The sequence below is a fragment of the Diabrotica virgifera genome, chromosome 2 (genome assembly GCF_917563875.1).
Source record: "Diabrotica virgifera virgifera chromosome 2, PGI_DIABVI_V3a".
NCBI lineage: Eukaryota > Metazoa > Arthropoda > Insecta > Coleoptera > Chrysomelidae > Diabrotica > Diabrotica virgifera.
The window spans coordinates 246,583,528-246,602,904 of NC_065444.1; the positions used below are offsets into that span (position 1 = coordinate 246,583,528).

The following is a 19,377-nucleotide window of genomic DNA, read 5'->3' on the forward strand; positions in this document are numbered from 1 at the left end:
AATGAATGCGACTCATGTCTTTAATCTCTTTTTATATCGTCAAAATAGCCCCGTCAAAAAAGCTCCGACAAAAAAGCTCCCTTCAGAATTCATCATGAAATAATTCCTTAAAAATACATTTTTTCGGAAATGGTAATTATCCTCTATTCAGATGTTTATCTTAACCACATTAAATAATAATGGTCTTTTCAGAGAACTCGAGTCCTGTCTTCCCTGCCTCTTGGAAATTTGAACATTTAAGTTAAGTAAAAATCAATGTTTATTTATGATATAAACATTTTTTTCTGTTTTCGGGCAACAATAAAATGCATTTTAAATTAAATAAATTAAATACATTCTTCCTATTTTTCAAATAATTTAAATTAAAAAAAAGTTTTTGGACACCTTGTATAAACAATTATGTAATTGTTTATAAGAGGCTGTTTTAGCCAGGGCTATTTTAGCCGGGGTTGTTTTGACCGGGGCTATTTTGTGTGCGATCTATTTTGTTTGCGGGCTATTTTGTCGAGGCTATTTTGTGTTCGGGCTATTTTGACGGGGCTTTTTTGACGGGGCTGTTTTGACCGGGCTATTTTGACGGGTCACGCCGGGTATTTGGCCAGTACATGGCCTTCCTTCTCTAAAACCTTATCTATAGTCCTCTGTAAGGTTTTCTTCTATGTGTAGATTGATTCTACTCAATATCAATATTTCGTACAGCTTTTACAAGAGATAGATATTTTTATTCTAGATTAATTAGCCAAGAAATACAATATGATAATATCAGCAGAAAAAAACAAATTTATGACAACATCTAAATACCCACTACGATGTAAAATCGAAATTGATGGGAAAATAATCAAGCAGGAAGCAAGGTTTAGATATCTGGGAATAGATATAACCAGTTACGGAGATGTTGAGGAGGAAGTACGACAACAAAGCTTAAAAGCAAGTAAAGCGGCGGGATCTCTTAATGACACAATCTGGAAGAACAAACACCTAAGACAAGACACAAAAGCAAGAATCTGTAAAGCAGCAATTAGACCTATATTGACATGCACGGCCGAGACAAGACCTGACACATCTAAAACGAGACGACTACTAGAAACAACAGAGATGAAAATACTCCGACGAATATCAGGGAAAAGTCTGTTGGATAGGGAGAGAAGCGAAAATATAAGAAGATCATGCAATGTAGAAGACATAAATGGATGGGTGACAAAACGGAAACAGGAGTGGAACGAACACATTAGTAGAATGACAGAGGATAGGATAGTACGAATAGTACGAGATAAGTCACCAAATGGACGAAGAAGTATTCGCAGACCAAGAAAAAGGTGGTGCGATAACTTAAACAATTTAAGAGGCTAATATTGAAGAAGAAACAGACTTTAAAGCCTACATACAAGAAGGAAGAAGAAGAAGAAGATTAATTTGCGATCTGTAAATTTTTCAAGAAGCAAATATTGTTTGAAAGAGGCAGTAACAAAATATTTTGGAAAATAATTGTCGTCAGTTTCCTTTTTTGTTTATCTAAGGTTGGTTTTGGGAAAATTAACTACTACACAACACAACACTACACTATATAACAGTACTAAGGTTCGGAAATCTGACAGGCACATCACATGGAATATGCCTTCTTAACCTTCGTTGGATGGGACGTCTCATTAGGGATTAAGCAAGCCATGCGGTGGGTGATTTTCTATACGTCCGTCATGCTTCTGGGAGAAGGTTATTACTTCTTTGACAGATCAATTTCAAGATCAGGATCAATAACACTGTTAGTTACGTACCATGGAGCGTGTACGATAATCCTAAGTTCTTTGGACTGAAAACTTTGTATGATTTCGATATTTGAGCGGAATGCTGTGTTTTAGTACTACTTTGTAGATTAGCAATGTATTGATAACTGTTAATTGTGATTTACGATCCTAAAATCCAGTACAATTTGCTTCAACCCCTTTTGCTTTCTCTTAGCAAATAGACGTGTCTTCTAAGTTAATGATCGGTCCAGATGGGTTCCCACATATTTTGCATCTTCTGTTTGTTGCAAGAACTGACCATTTAATGCCACAGTTGGACAGGCACCTCTTCGTAGGGTGTACGTAGCTGACATGGATAGATTTAAATTCACTTGCTTTAATTCTTAGCAATGGTAGGATCTTTGTGGGATGCGATAATAGTGGTATCATCTGCATATGTTGCAATGGTTATATTTTTGATGGTGGGAAGATTAACTGTGTTAGTATATAGAGGATCGGACCGAGTACACTCCTCTGAGGCACGCTAAATTTTATTGGGTGTAGAGTTGGAGTTTTATCTTGATACGTTACTTGAAAATATCTATTTTGAAGGTATATTTGAGGATAAGAAAATTGTTGTTTGGTAAGTTTTTTCTGATTTTGTGTCCATCGTGTCAAACTTTGTCTAAAGCTTGGGCGATGTCTAAAAAGGCAGCAGAGCAGTATTCTTGATCTTCAAAGAATTTACATATACAGGGTGTTTCATTAGTAATTGTCCAAATAGTAACTGGAGAAACCTTAGCACAAAATACGAAGATTTAACCTAAAACACTTTAATAAAATGTGGTTCCTTACTGAGTTACAGGGTGTTTTATCTAAAAATTTAAAAATTATTTTTGCTCAGCATTTTAAAACTGTTCGACGAATCCTTTTCATACTTGGCAAAAAGGTCGACTACTATACACTCCACTAAATTATTATAAACAGACGTTTCTAGCTACTACCAGAGGCGTGCGACAGGGGATAGTGAATGGTTGACCCTTCTCAAATTCTACACCACTGGAGGAATTACTATTTTAGTGTCATTTTTAGATTCTCCAATACTTTCTACGTAAATGATATACTCTTCATTGGTAACGATAAAGTCATTAGTTTTCGAGATATTTGAAGTTAAATATGAAACGGCACAGTTTTTTTTGAAAAATAGCTTTGGCAGAGCCAATTAGCCAGACTTGTTTGTGATTGATTGCAGATTCATAGTCATAAATTTCTTATTTCATAACATTAGAAAAAAACGGCACAGTTATTTTGATATATTTATGATATGATTCATATGATTAAAATTTAAAAATTACTTGTACTCAGTACTTTAAAACTATTTGGCGTATCCTTATCAGACTTGGCAGAAAGTGTAAGTACTGTACATCCTACTAAATTAAGATAAATAAACGTTTCTAGCTACTACAAGAAGCGTGCGACAGGGGATAGTGTCTGGTTGACCCTTCTCAAATTCTACGCCACTGACGAAATTGCTATTTTTTATTTTCCAATACTTTTTATGTAAATAATATACTCTTCATTCGTAACGATAAAATGATTAGTTATCGAGATATTTGAAATTAAAAATGAAGCGACACAATACATTGTTTCATTTTTAACTTCAAAGGTCTCGAAAACTAATGACTTTATCTTTACGACTGAAGGGTATATTATTTTCATAGAAAGTATTGGAGAATCCAAAAATTGAACTAAAATAGCAATTCCGCCAGTGGGGTAGAATTCGGAAAGTACGGTACCCATACTTCTTGCCAAGTATGAAAAGGATACGTAGAATAGTTTTAAAATTCTGAGCAAAAATAGTTTTTAAATTTTTAGATAAAACACCCTGTAACTCAGTAAGGAACCACATTTTATTTAAGTGTTTTAGGTTAAATCTTCGTATTTTGTGCTAAGGTTTCTCCAGTTAATATATGGACAATTATTAATGAAACACCCTGTATATTTTTTTATAACTCGGTGAACTTATTCGAAGGGGGCATGTTTCGCTCTAAATCCAAATTTATAGTTAGGAATTAATTGATTTGCTTTCAGAATTGGTTTGATTTTCTCTACAGGTAATTTTTCTAGTAACTTTGCCATACATAGGAAGGAGTAGGCTGATAGGTTTGTAGGATGTTGTTTGCTCAGCAGGTTTTCCTGGCTTATTTTGGCCTTGACATTTTATTTAAAACAGAACATAAAGTACAAATCTAAAGAAGAAGAAGTATTTTGATAACGATTTCCGAAGTAGAAATCGAAACGTCAAATAAACTTAATCATAAAATAAAATTGTGGCTTATTCCGAACTAAAATATAGTAAATTGCATAAGAGACCACAAGAAAATAGCTTAAGAACAATTATTATTTTTTATGTTATTTAATTACAAAAGATTATAATTAGGATTTTTAGTAAAAATTCTTCTTTTAAAGATATGTTGCATTTCTTTGTTTATTTTCCTTCTTATGATAAACTATAGTGAAATTTCATGTTACTTCCTGTCTTAATTAAAATATTCTATGAAGTATACAAAGCTATAATAAAACTCTAATAATTTAATAAATCATAAGAATTTTAATCCCTTAGGCTAAGGAGATAAGCGGGAAAACCCATCGTTATACCTGCCATGTAATAAACTAATATTTGTCTGCAGAAAGCCCAAATTTATTATATTGTTGTAAAACCGGCTTTGTACCGGCACATTTGTCTAAATTTAACTACGCACCAATCATATCTGCAGATGTTCAAAGAACTTTTTCTACGTATAAATAATATATTATGTATAAATAATAAATTCTTGCCCGATTTATTCTACGTCGTGCTCTCTACGACAATAAGATGAATATTGTCGTAAAGTGTGAAAGTCCGATGAGCACGACAAACGGTCGTGCGACCATTTGTCGTGACGACCAAAGTCGTAAAGTATGAAATAGGCCTTAAGTGAACTTTGAGAGCCCTGAAACTAATAATTAGTTTGTTGTAAATATTAAAAAATAAGTTTTCACTTCAACAAAAAAGTTTTGTAACTACTTTGGAATACAGCCAACTCTCGAGAAGTCTCTCATTCTAAGCATAAACAACTCAATTTCGGCCATGGATGGAAAAAGCGAATTTTGATTCTTCAATTAAGTAAAGCTTATTTAACCGTTTAAAAATATGTGAAATCTAAATTATTTAGTTTTTGTATTCCGTTCGCATGCTCTTTGAAATTATATGTAGGTAAGTCTATGTTATTCTGGGACACCGTAAAAGAATTAGGTATATCACCACATTATTGGCAGTCGAAAATAGAACAGTCGAAATTTTATAATTTCAAGAGCAATACGCACGAAAAACAATTAACTAAAATAAGTAATTGACTTAACCCGTTGAAGCCACACTAAGCACGCCATTGTTTCTAAAGTTGATATTTAATTGACTTATTTTCTACTATCACTTCAGTTTGGTCGTGTTACTCAAATCAACAAGGCAATTAGGTTGATAGAAAGTGGTGCAGTGGTGCTGTTATTACAAGAATGTCAAATATACCTTTTACCAGGACAAACATTTTTTATTAAATTTTACTTGTAATTTAATGGTAGGTATACAGCCAGCTCCAGGAATTTCTTCCTTGTGGATTTTTATTTTTCAAAGTTTTTCAAACTAGTTTGACAAACAGTTTGAATTTTCAAACCTGTACGATTGCCCAGTTTGACTTGACTTGAATTATTTGTCGGAAGGATTGACTTGACATTAAGTCAAACTCAAGTCAAGTTCAAACATTCAAGTCAAACTTGTGCAACTCTAGTTGTTCTTAACACACTTGGGATAGCTTCCCCTCTGGATGATGTTAGTATTTGAAGAACATTGTTTCTAGCTTTAGCTTGAAATTAAGCTTTAGTATTTTCAATACGCTGCTTGCAGCTCAATGTTCTATTTTCTATCTAGCATCACTTCGAGGTACTTGGGGAATGGGAATGAACAATGTCACAGTGTGGCTCCTTACCATTGAACGTTAAGTTTTTTTAAAGCTTCCCTGGTGTGGAGATGGAATGGCTTTTTTATATTTGGGTGCAGCTGATTGTTCCTGTAGTGTGATGAGCACGACAAACGGTCGTACGACCATTTGTCGTGGCGACCAAAGTCGTAAAGTATGAAATAGGCCTTAGGTGAACTTTGAGAGCCCTGAAACTAATAATTAGTTTGTTGTAAATATTAAAAAATAAGTTTTCACTTCAACAAAAAAGTTTTGTAACTACTTTGGAATACAGCCAACTCTCGTGAAGTCTCTCATTCTAAGCATAAACAACTCGATTTCGGCCATGGATGGAAAAAGCGAATTTTGATTCTTCAATTAAGTAAAGCTTATTTAACCGTTTAAAAATATGTGAAATCTAAATTATTTAGTTTTTGTATTCCGTTCGCATGCTCTTTGAAATTATATGTAGGTAAGTCTATGTTATTCTGGGACACCGTAAAAGAATTAGGTATATCACCACATTATTGGCAGTCGAAAATAGAACAGTCGAAATTTTATAATTTCAAGAGCAATACGCACGAAAAACAATTAACTAAAATAAGTAATTGACTTAACCCGTTGAAGCCACACTAAGCACGCCATTGTTACTAAAGTTGATATTTAATTGACTTATTTTCTACTATCACTTCAGTTTGGTCGTGTTACTCAAATCAACAAGGCAATTAGGTTGATAGAAAGTGGTGCAGTGGTGCTGTTATTACAAGAATGTCAAATAAAAAGATTGGAATTATTGGAAGGTGAGTAGTGATACGAAAATTTAAAATTAGTATTGTCAATTTTTATATTTTTGTAAATTAATATGCAAACGGTATCGCAAAGTTGACATTGACCACGTCAAAATAGAATATTTTAAAAATTTGATTATTACCGGTTAGTGTTTACTCATTTCAGATAAATAAATATTTTTTGTTTTTTATTTTGACATATGACTGTGATATTTAAAAGCGTAGGTGCAAAATTTCGGGCCAATGTTTTTTAAATGCATTAATTTTTTTCGAATCTTGAGAAAAAATATTTTTGAAAAATTTAACGGCATAATAGTATAGTATAGTTGATCCCAAAGATGGCATAACCCAGACATCCAAAGTGAAAGTTATCCTTCAACACCAAATTGTTTTATATGGTCTACACAATGTCCAGAAAAAAGTCACACCATTTTGAGCGTCGGGTTTGGGGGGGAGAGGGGGGAGAAATCGGTAAATTCGTAGTTTTTTAAGTTTTTCGCCAATATTTCTAAAACTGCGGTTTAGCATGAACAACACTCTATACAAAATTGTTCTACATTAAATTTGAAATAAAAAAGGCCCTATGCATAATCTTTCTAAAATGAATGGTTCCAAAGTTACGGAGGTAGTATATTATAACTGGTCCAAAAAAAGGCCTAACCCAAACATCCAAAGTAAAAGTTTTCCTCAAACACCAAAATGTTCGATATGGTCCACATATTGTTCAGTAAAAGTTACACCATTTTAAGCGTCCGGTTTGGGAGGGAGATGGGAGTGAAGCCGGTAAATTAGTAGTTTTTTAAAGTTTTTCGTCAATATCTCTAAAACTATGCTTTAGCGTAAACAATGTTATATACAAAAATGTTCTACTTGAAATTTAAAACAAAAAATGTTGTATACATAATTGTTATAAAATCAACGGTTCCAGAGTTACGGAGGGTGAAAAGTCGAGGTTTTCGATACTTTTTATATTTTTTGGGCAATATTTATGATATAACTATACCAAAAACCCAGACATCCAAAGTGAAAGTTATCCTCCAACACCAAATTGTTCTATATGGTCCACATAATGTTCAGTAAAAAGTCACACCATTTTGAGCGTCGGGTTTGGGGGGGAGAGGGGGGAGAAATCGGTAAATATAAAAAGTATCGAAAACCTCCACTTTTCACCCTCCGTAACTCTGGAACCGTTGATTTTATAACAATTATGTATATAACCTTTTTTGTTTTAAATTTTATGTAGAACATTTTTCTATGGAACATTACTTACGCTAAAGCACAGTTTTAGAAATATTGACGAAAAACTTAAAAAACTACTAATTTACCGACTTCTCCCCCATCTCCCCCCCAAACCGGATGCTCAAAATGGTGTAACTTTTTACTGAACAATATGTGGACCATATAGAACAATTTGGTGTTGAAGGAAAACTTTTACTTTGGATGTCTGGGTTAGGCCTTTTTTTGGACCAATTATACTATACTACCTCCGTAACTTTGGAACCGTTCATTTTAGAAGGGTTATGCATAGGACCTTTTTTATTTCAAATTTAATGTAGAACAATTTTGTGTAGAGGGTTGTTCATGCTAAACCGCTTAGTTTTAGAAATATTGACGAAAAACGTAAAAAACTACGAATTTGCAGATTTCTCCCCCCTCTCCCCCCCAAACCCGACGCTCAAAATGGTGTGACTTTTTTCTGAACATTATGTGGACCATATAGAACAATTTGGTGTTGGAGGATAACTTTCACTTTGGATGTCTGGGTTTGGGTCTAATTATACCATACTATAACGAATGATTACATTATTGACGAGGGCGGAAAGTCACTGAAAACTTCTACAGGGTGATTGATTAGTAGGGTTAAAGCTCAATAGATCCGCTATAGTAATAGAAAGCAAAAAGTTAAATAATAACAAAAATTGTAGCCAACTTTGAGCTTCACATTTTAAAATTAATTAGAATGTTACAGGGTGTTCGATAACATCGTGGCAGACCAAACTTATGGTTTTTTAAATAAAATACCCTATATTTAATCTTATACTCGAAATCTTATTAACTTTCCCATTACAAAAATATAAAGGTCTGTTATGTTATAAAGGGTATTTACAAAGTTATAGCCAATTTTCTATGAAAATCGTAACAAGTTCAGCTCCCTCTATAAATAAAAATAAGCACAATAGCAATGGTTTATTGATGCCATATTTTTTATTTATTGTCAGAATTTTTAAAAATGATTGGCATTGCTAATTTTCTTTATATCGAATACAGGGCGAGTCCAAACGCAAGTACATTATTTTCTCAGTAATTTTAAATGGAACACCCTGTATTTTATATCGCTATTGAAAAGTACCATTACCGTACTTTAATTTGTATACAACATTCCCTGTCTAAATTTATTAGCTTTCGAGATATTTTCATTTTTCAATGGACCAGTAGCGTGGCCACCCAGATCACCAAAATTTAATACACGTGACTGATTTTTTTGGGGTTACGTTAAGAATGGTTATAAAATGCCTCCAACAACAAGGGATGAGATGAAAAATAGAATACAAAGTGTATTTCGAAGTGTTAATTTACAAATGCTTCGTAGTGTAAGTAACTCATTCACTCAACTCATTTTAAACACATTATGTAATTAAATATATAAAATATTTTACTAAAAGTAGCTTTTAATTTTTTTAAAATGTATTTTGTGTTCATGTTTTTTTTTGTAAAATTTTTTGCTGATAAATTATTTTTCGTTCTTTATTTGTTACATTGTTACATTTACATACGAAAGTATTTTTAATTATTGTTTTCACAAAATGTTGTATTTTATGATTGTGTTTTTTTTTTGTAAAATTTATAACTAATAAATTATTTTTCTTTCTTTATTTGTTATATTTACATACAAAAGTAGTTTTTAATTGTTTCAAAAATGTTGTATGTTGTGGTTGTGTTTTTTGTAAAATTTATTACTAATAAATTATTTTCCTTTCTTTATTTGCTACATTGTTACATTTATTACCGGATTGATAATCAGTAATCATAAAAAATCAGAATTAAAAAATGCAGTCATGGCTTACTTAAATTTTGGAAAGATTTATTCCCCTAATTAATAATTTGCTCTGAAAAATGAAAATATCTCGAAAACTAATAAATTTAGACATAGGGAATATTATACAAAAATGAAAGTACTATAACGGTACTTTTCGATAGTGACACAAAATACAGGGTGTTCCATTTAAAATTACTGAGAAAATAATGTACTTGCGTTTTGACTCACCCTGTATTCGATATAAAAAAATTAGCGATATCAACCATTCTTAAAAATTTTCACAATCAACAAAAAAATATGGCACCAATAAACCATTGCTGTTGTGCTTATTTTTATTTATACAGGGAGCTGAACTTGTTACGATTTTCACAGAAAATTGGTTATAACTTTGTAAATACCCTGTATAACATAATAGACTTTTATATTTTTGTAATGGGTAAGTTAAAAAGATTTTGAATATAAGATAAAAATATAGGGTGTTCCATTTAATAAAAACATAAGTTTGATCTGCCACGATTTTATCGAACACCCTGTAACATTCTAATTAATTTTAAAATGTGAATCTTAAAGTTGCCTACAATTTTAGTTATTAACTTTTATTGCTATCTATTACTATAGCGGATCTATTGAGCTTTACCCCACTAATCGATCACCCTGTATAATGTTTATTTTAATAAGTTACAAGGGTGAAAAAAGGGAAAATTTATTGTGATTTTTAATTTCAAATATCCCGTCCAAAAGAGACTTTTCGTTTATTCTAAGGGACTTTTGGCCCTCAGCCATAATGTAATCTTTCATTCTGTGTTTAAATTTTTCAAAAATATTTATAAGTTATCTCAGGATTTGAAAAAAATGAATGCATATAAAAAGCACTGGTCAGAAAATTTTGCGCCTACGCTCTTAACAAAATATATGCCACTGGAAAAATCCCCCAAAGTTCGTTAAATTCTATAACTATACCAAAAAATTAAATGCAAAAACATGCGAAGCCTAATTGCCTACAATTAGCCTAATGAGCCACTTACTTTAAACGTTTTTAGAAGTGATACACAGCAAATTATATTATAAAAAAAATGCGACGAACAGGTGTCATGGATTCAATTTGGAATCTTCGATATCTTAGGCACCTGAGAGGTTCTATTCGCTATATAAGTGCTTATGCAGAGGTGCAGGAATTAGATCTGTAATCTATAGATTTGTTTTATCAACTACAAAAAGGAATTTGATCGAGTAAAACATGATAAGCTCGTAACAATTTTGAAAGGAATTCAATTTTGGGATCCTCGATATCTTAGGCACCTGAGAGGCTATAATCTATAGATTTGTTTTATCAACTACAGAAAGGCATTTGATAGAATACAACATGATAAGCAAGTAACAATTTTGAAAGAAGCTGGCTTAGACGATAGAAACGTGAGAATCATATATAATTTATTTATATTACAACCAAATTGCCAACATTAAGTCAAGTGTATGACCAGTTGATACAGGCCAGCATAGATAGAGGAGTGAGATTGAAATAAAGATTCATTCTGCCCCAGGTGTTATTTAACATTCGGAAAAGCGTTGGAAAAACTACAGGAAGGTGTTAGTTAACGGAGTGCGTCTACAAAGCATTAGATATTCCGACGACGCAGTAGTTTTTCCAGATAGCTTGGATGGTTTACAAACAATATGTCGCGCATATCAGATGTAAGTAGAGAATATGGACTGGATCTCAATAGGAAAAAAACAAATGACATGATAGTCACTCAGCGCAAACTACTACATACCTGGCTTTTGATTAACTAACAACCAATTGACAGAGGAAACAGTTATTTTTACACATACATTGATACCATCATAAACAGCTCATTGGACTACCCTAATGAAATAAAACATCGCATAAGGAAAGCAAGATTAGCGTTTGTAAAGATGAAATTTTTTTTCAAAAGTCAAGATATACCACTTGGTACCAAAATCTTTACCATTAGATGCTATGTGTTTTCGTGTACTGTGTGTACGTTATTATATCTAAATTTTTGTCACAATAAGTATTTTATAAATAGCTTGTTCTTTCGACAAATATTTAAGTTAATATTTGTAGCAGTGATTGCTACGATCTATTGTGATCATGATAAAATAGAATAAATAAGAGATAACACATACCTATTATATGAAGAGTTTACCTTTCAATATTATAATATAATTCTATTCACTATATGTACTTAGTTACAATTTGAACAACAAGATTGCTCGATTATCATTCATAAAAACAATCTGAATTCAGATATAGATTACCAAATGCGATCATTTACATACATATTATTCCTATCTTAAAACGTACGGAACAACAGTTTTAACATTTTTTTTGCCATACTATAGATTCACTGATCCTCTTCTTTCGGTGCCATATTAGGGCCCCCTAACGTTGGCAATTACATTGGAGAGTTGATAACACTCTTCAGCTAATCGGAATAGTTGTTCGGCACTGCGTATTCCTGTCCAATCGCGAATGTTCTTGAATTATCTGCTTTTCATTCCAATTCCTATGTGGTCCCCGATTTTATCCTTTTCATGATAATCTGAAGGATTCTGTACCGGTCTCTTCTAAAAACATGTACTAGGTATATTTTTCTTATTTTAATTGTTTTCAATAACTCACGAATGTTCAAATTATCGAGGTATTTCAATGCTAAGTGTCCCAGCTAAGGTTTATGAACAAATACTGGAGATGAGACTGAGAAATAAAGTGGAACATCAACTACATGATGCACAAAGTGGTTTCCGACCGGGACACAGTGTCTAAGATCATATCTTTACCTTAAGAAAAATAACAGAAAAATTCCTTAATTTTTTCAAAGATCTATACATGTGTTTCATGGACATGGGAAAAACCTTTGACAAGGTACCCAGACATCACATTTGGAAAGCGCTTGAACAGTTCGATGTTGGAGTAGAACTAATTGATGCAGTAAAATCTATGTACTGGAAGAGTTGGAACATTGTGCGAGCTTGAAACTGTGAATCAAACAAATTTGCTACTACACAAGGAGTAAGGTAAGGTAGAGTTTTGAGCCCTCTGCTATTCATTATATACAATATGCCCCAAAATAAAGTATACCGAACTGAAAGCTATTGATCACAGTTGCCATGGAGAGATTGAAGTATTTTGTATAAGTCAAAACAATATTTGACGTTTGCTCACAAAAGTGGTGTAACAATTATATTGATGATGGTTTTAAGTGCTCAAGAAAAATCATTTATTGTTGAGACCTATTTTCGCTCATACGGAGTAGGGCGAAATGATGGGCCTAGTTTAAAATTTGTTTTCACGAGGTTTGAAGAACGTTAGTGCGGCAGATTTGTGCAAATATTATAAGAATTGCACATTTAATGATACAAGCATATAATTTGGTCCACATATACTGCACATATAAAGGTTCAAATTTAGATATGAGGCTATCTCAGATTTTGCCTTTTACAAAAATGGCGGTCATTCAAAATGGGCGACTATACATATGTGACTAATAGCACGATATCTTTTGAATGAAAAGTCCGATTTCAACCAAATTTGGTACATAGGTTCTTTTTGTGATTTACAAGATCGATGTCGTGAACTGGAAGAATCGGTTTACCAAAAGTTGTATTTTTTCTGTTTTTTTTTTGTAAAACTATTTTATATTACGTAAATAATTTATTTTCAATTTTTTTACCCTCTATATATTAATTTTTTAAAATGGTAATATCACCATTGAAAAGAGCGTAAGAATATGTTTTAGGAAATATTTTGAACTTTTTAGTTATGTTAATTACAATTTAATAAATGCATAACGTATCTTCACATGTACCTATTTGTGGCAGATTCGTGCAAATATTATAAGAAATATTGTGCATTTGATGATAGAAACATATAATTTGGACCACATATACTATACATACAAAAGTTCAAATTTAGATATGAGGCCATCTCAGATTTTACCTTTTACAAAAATGGCGAGCATTCAAAATGGCGCCTACACATATGTGAATAATAGCACGATAACTTTTGAACGAAAAGTCCGATTTAAGCCAAATTTGGCATCAAGGTATTTTTTGATGAGTAAGATCGAGATCTTGATACGGAAGAATCGGTTTACCGGAAGCTGTGTTTTTACTGTTTTTTTTTATGTAAAAATATATTGTTTTTTTTCAATTCTTTCACCCTGTATATATTAAGTTTTCAAAAAGGTAACACCGCCATTGAAGAGAGTGTACAAATATTTTTTAGGAAAGATTTTGAACTTTTTAGTTTGTTAGTTACCATTTAATAAATGCATATCGTAGCTTCACATGTACCTATGTGCGGCAAATTCATTTTGAATGCCCGCGATTTTTGTAAAAGACAAAATCTGAGATGGCCTCATATCTAAATTTGAATCTTTGTATGTGTAGTTTGTGTGGTCCATATTATATGCTTTTATCATTAAATTCACAATAATTCTTATATTATTTGCACGAATCTGCCGCACATAGGTTCATAGGTACATATGAAGATACTTTATGCATTTATTAATTGGTAATTAACATAACTAAAGAGTTCAAAATATTTCCTAAAAAATACGTTTACACTCTTTTCAACGCCGATATTAACTTTTTGAAAAATTAATACATACAGGGTGAAAGAATTAGTAAAAAAACAACATGTTTTTACATAAAAATCAGAAAAAACACAACTTCTTGTAAATTGATTCTTCTGGTTCAAGACCTTGGTCTTACACATCAAAAAAAGAACCTATATACCAAATTTGGTTGACGTCGAACTTTTTGTTCAAAAGTTATCGTGATATTAGTCACATATATACAGTCGCCATTTTGAATACCCGCCATTTTTGTAAAAGGTAAAATCTGAGTTATATAATATCTAAATTTGAACCTTGATGGGTGTAGTATACGTGGTCCAAATTATGTGCTTCTACCATTAAATGCACAATAATTCTTATCATATTTGCCCGAATCTGCCACTCATAGGTACATGTGAAGATACGTTATGCATTTATTAAATGGTAATTAACACAACTAAAAAGTTCAAAATATTTTTTACAAAATATTTTTACGCTCTTTTCAATTGCGGTATTACCATTTTGAAAAATTAATATATACAGAGGAAAAAAATTGAAAAAAAAACATATTTTTATATAAATAACCAGTTACAACACAACTTCTGGTAAACCGATTCTTCTGGTTCACTATATCCATCTTGTAAATCAAAAAGAGAACCTATATACCAAATTTGGTTGAAATCGGACCTTTCGTTCAAAAGTTATGGTACTATTAAACACATATGTATAGGGGCCATTTTGAATGCCCGCCATTTTTGTAAAAGGCAAAATCTGAGATGGCCTCATATCTTAATTTGAACCTTTATATGTGTAGTATATGTGGTCCAAATTATATGCTTGTATCATTAAATGTGCAATTGTTTCACATATCGGATATCGGCCGCACTACGTTTCAACAAACGATCTCCTACAAAGCGCAGCATATTGTTGTTTGTGATGAAATTTAGACGTACTGGTTCCATACTTACCCAGCGAAAAGGAAGATCTGGAAGGAGGAGAACCTCTAGGGACAACAACAATATGGGAAGGATTCTTGATAAAATCTTGGCTTCTCCTGAGAAAATTCAACGGCGAATTTCAAAAGAGCTTGCTTTAAGTAAGTCTACTGTCCACCGAGCTGCAAAGGAGTTGTGAGCTTTTTCTTATCGCATTCAAGTGGTTAATAAACTAAGGGTGGCTGATAAACGCGAAAAAGTTGAATACTGCGGGAGAACATTGAGTATGGTTTACGATAACGAAAGCTTTCTCATGAATATTTGGTTCTCAGATGAAAGCCATATAACATTGAGTGGATACATTAATAAACAAACAACACGATTTTTGGGATTTGAAAAGCCACAAGAGTTTATTGAGAGACTTCATTATAGTGAAAAGGTGACAGTGTGGTGCGCCATATCAAGTCATGGGATAATTGGTCCATACTTTTTAGAGGAAAATGGTAGACGTGTAAGTGTTAATCAGCAGCGATACAGAGAACTCATTGTAACACCTTTTTACCAAGATCTTCGCCGCTTTTGGCGTGCTAGAAATTTACCATTCCGCTCGCAGTGGTTTCAACAAGACGGGGCCACAGCGCATACTGCGGCAGAAACTTTAGCTTTGCTGCGACGCTACTTCCCAGGGCGTCTCATATCAAGAGGAAGTGATTACCCCTATCCATCTAATTCACCCGATCTTACACCACCTGATGCGTATTTGTGGGGGATTCTTAAAGAAAAGATTTACAGGGATCCAATTCCGCATGATCTTAATACATTGAAAGATAACATTCGTCGAGTTATAAATGAAATTTCAAGTGATGTTTGTAGGGCAATGATTAACAATCTTAAATAAGAGCGATATGAAAAATGTATTGTAATCTAAGGAGGACATACTTAACACATAATCTCTACTTATAAGTAATGTTAGCACTCTAGGGACATAAATTATAAATTATTTAATGGTTCAATTATATATTTCATTTTCCATATATTTATTTTGGGGCATACTGTATATGAATGAAGTATATAATAGAAAAATGCAGTAGATCGTCCCGAAAATTAGATTTGGGTTACCATCGATTAAAAAGTATATTTGTGTAAGTGAATGTGTATTTGCAGATGACATTGCGGTGCATCAGAGAAATATTTACAAAACAACCGAAATTTATGGACGAGAGATCTTGCAGACAAAGGAATGAAAATAAATTTAGCAAAGACCAAAACTCTACTTATATCCAAGACACCGAGAGAAATCCATATAAACTTAGACGGAAATTTAGTAGAACAAGTGGAGGATTTTGAATATTTAGGAACCATAATAGATAAAAAAGCAAAAATGCAAAAAGAGCTGAACAACAGAATTGCTAAAACATCACGACTACATCACTCCCTTAATTCAGGTTTCATTACCAAAAGTGAAATTAGCAAGAAGAGAAAAGTGTCAGTATATGACAATATAGCTCCCTACTTTGCTATATGGAAGTGAAACATGGACGCTAACTGAACGGGAGAAGAGCAAGATATAATCTTCCGAAATGAAGTGCTTACGAAGAGTAGAAGAAGTTACGCTAATGGACAAGGTAAAAAATGAAACGATAAGAAACAGCCTAGATGTTGAGAGTGCCAACAAAGCAATAGAAAGATCACAACTAAGATGGTTTGGTCATTTAAATAGGTTAGATCCACATAGGCAAGTCAAGGTAGTTGGGAAGCAAAGGGAATTGGTACAAGGAGAAGAGGAAGACCTTGTCAACAATGGAACGATGCTGTGGGAAAATCACTACAAAGCAGAAACCTCACATGGGAGGAAGCCACGAGAAGGACTGAAAACTTTGGATAGAGATGATTAGGAAGTAAAAACAGATTTCTCGACACCTCACGGTAGAAGAGAACCGGATTATTTATCAATAACTCACGAACGGCATTTGCTCTATTTAGCACAGCCTCATTGCTCTGCATCGTTCTATTCGGAAAATTCTTCTGTGCAACCACCCTCAAACGTCAATAGACGATTGATTGTATCAACCTTTAGAGTCCAGGTCTTTTTTTGTCTGTGAATATGATGGTCTTGGCCGAGCCAATTAGCCAGACATTTTGTTATTTTAAAAACAAACAAATTTGTTTTTTCAATCAGAGGAATTTGTTCTGTATTTCTAACTCTAAATACATAACAAACTCACATATTACAATTATTATCTAAATAATACACTGTTTTGGTTGTAAATATTTTTTTTGTAAATTTTTATTTTTTTGTATTATTTTTTATAAGTTTTAATTTGTTTTTTTTTATTATTTTTTTAATTATTTGTTTTTTTTTACTGCGCTAAGACATAAACCCGATTTTTTTTTTATTTTTTCTTTTTTTTGCTTTTGTTTTCTTTTTTTTTGCTTTTCCTTTTCTCTTTTTTTTTCTTGTTCTTTTCTATTTTTCAATTATAATATACAACAATTACTTAAATGTACAGGGTTTAAAAAAAATAACAACAAAACAAACATGTTTGTTTTGTTTTAATAAACATGCCTGCTTTGTTTTAACAAAATTTCTTAAATACAGGGTAAATTGTATTGCTACAATTTATATGGTACAGGTCTTGGATCCATGTAACAACACTGACCAAATATGTAATTGAATCATCTTTTGACGTAATCTTAGGTTTAAACTGTGGTTACAGAAGAATGATTTCATTTTTAGAAACGTTTTGAGAGCTGCCTAAATTCTAAATTTGATCTCTTTATTTGAGTCTAGTTGGTGTGTAACAAATTTATATACGATTTCACCCATTTTGATTCATTTTTATCAAACTTCCTCTCATAACTTTTCAACCGAAAGTGACAAACCGTTGGAAAAAACGTTAGAAGTATATTTTTGTTCTTGTCTTGCCAAGGCGCGACGAATAATATATCTCTTGTACTATTTCGGCGACTTTAAAACCATACTTCCAGTTGCAACTCTAGAACCGGAAGTCCGAGGTCAAATTCTTCACCTTTAGTACCATCTTTGGGTTATAAGCACTCATTAGACACCTCACTTCTCATTATATCTGTTCTAATAACGGAGGAGTCATGTATGTTTACTGACGGACAGACAGACATGGATAATTCAAGGTTTTCACATTCTAATTTTAATGCTGTAAAATGGGCAAAATATTTATTTATGATATCAGTGTTAAAAGTACAATTTTAAGGCACGCATGTGAAGGTTTGCATAATGAGCGAAGTGAATTCTGCAGTTCATATGAGTGCCTTAAAAATGTACTTTTAACACGTATATCATACAATATTTTTTCTACAAACGTGTTAAAAGTGCAAAAATACAGTTTAAATTAATTTTAAAATAGTATATTATGCAACGAGCATTTAATGATGGTCATTATGAAGCGAGTATGAGGGATACGAAACGAGCCGTATGAGGCGAGTTTCGTATAGAGTACGAGCTTCATAATAATAATTAAATGCAAGTTGTATACACTATTTTTTCTATGATCATTCACAACAACAAAAATATTCAAATTTATTAATTTTGTAACATAAACAAATTAAGTACCATAGGTAGTTTGTCAGTTTGACAGTTTGTTTACATATTGAGAACTGTCAAAGCGTATGTATTTGACTCGCCATTGGTCACTGCGTGTGTACATATTTATCTATTTATCGCGAATGCCATATCGCGATTCTATTGGTTAAAAATCTGTATCTTAATGAAAATTTGTATCATAATGAAGTTCATTATGATACAGGTAGTGACATCATAATTGATATATTATAGTATGAGAATAGAAAAAACCTTTTAAGAAACCTTTTTCTATTCTCATACTATAATATATCAATTATGATGTCACTACTTCATTATGATACAGATTCTTATTAAGATACTGATTTTTAACCAATAGAATCGCGATATGGCATTCGCGATAAAGGTGGTACACGCGCAGTGACCAACGACGAGTCAAATACATACGCTTTGACAGTTCTCAATATGTAAACAAACTGTCAAACTGACAAACTACTTAATTTCTTTGCGTTACAAAATTAATAAATTTGGATACATTTTTTGTTGTGAATGATCATAGAAAAAATATTATATACAACTTGCATTTAATTATTATTATGAAGCTCTTACTCGCCGCATACGGCTCGTTTCTTATCCCTCATACTCGCTTCATAATGTAAATGTTCATTTAGTCCATGTAATGAGACCGCTCCCGTCTGGAAAAATTTCTGATTCGGTTTCTTTGTGGATTCCTATTCAAAAACGTTCCCTTTAAACAAATCTGAAGTG

General features: G+C 32.4%; 1 protein-coding gene across 3 annotated transcripts in view; it reads left to right on the forward strand.

Annotated features, from left to right (window-relative positions):
* LOC114326749 (lambda-crystallin homolog) overlaps positions 1-19,377 on the forward strand; it is a 593,088-nt gene that overhangs the window by 540,813 nt on the left and 32,898 nt on the right. Inside the window, exons 1-2 of one of the 3 annotated variants that reach the window (XM_050643139.1) lie at positions 5,170-5,244; positions 6,461-6,513. In XM_050643139.1, coding sequence (XP_050499096.1) covers positions 6,482-6,513 — 32 coding nt within the window. In that variant the 5' untranslated portion in view covers positions 5,170-5,244; positions 6,461-6,481. Of the gene's footprint in view, positions 1-5,169; positions 5,245-6,357; positions 6,514-19,377 lie in introns of those variants that run through there. The other 2 variants (XM_050643140.1, XM_028275180.2) reach the window with 2 other exon arrangements.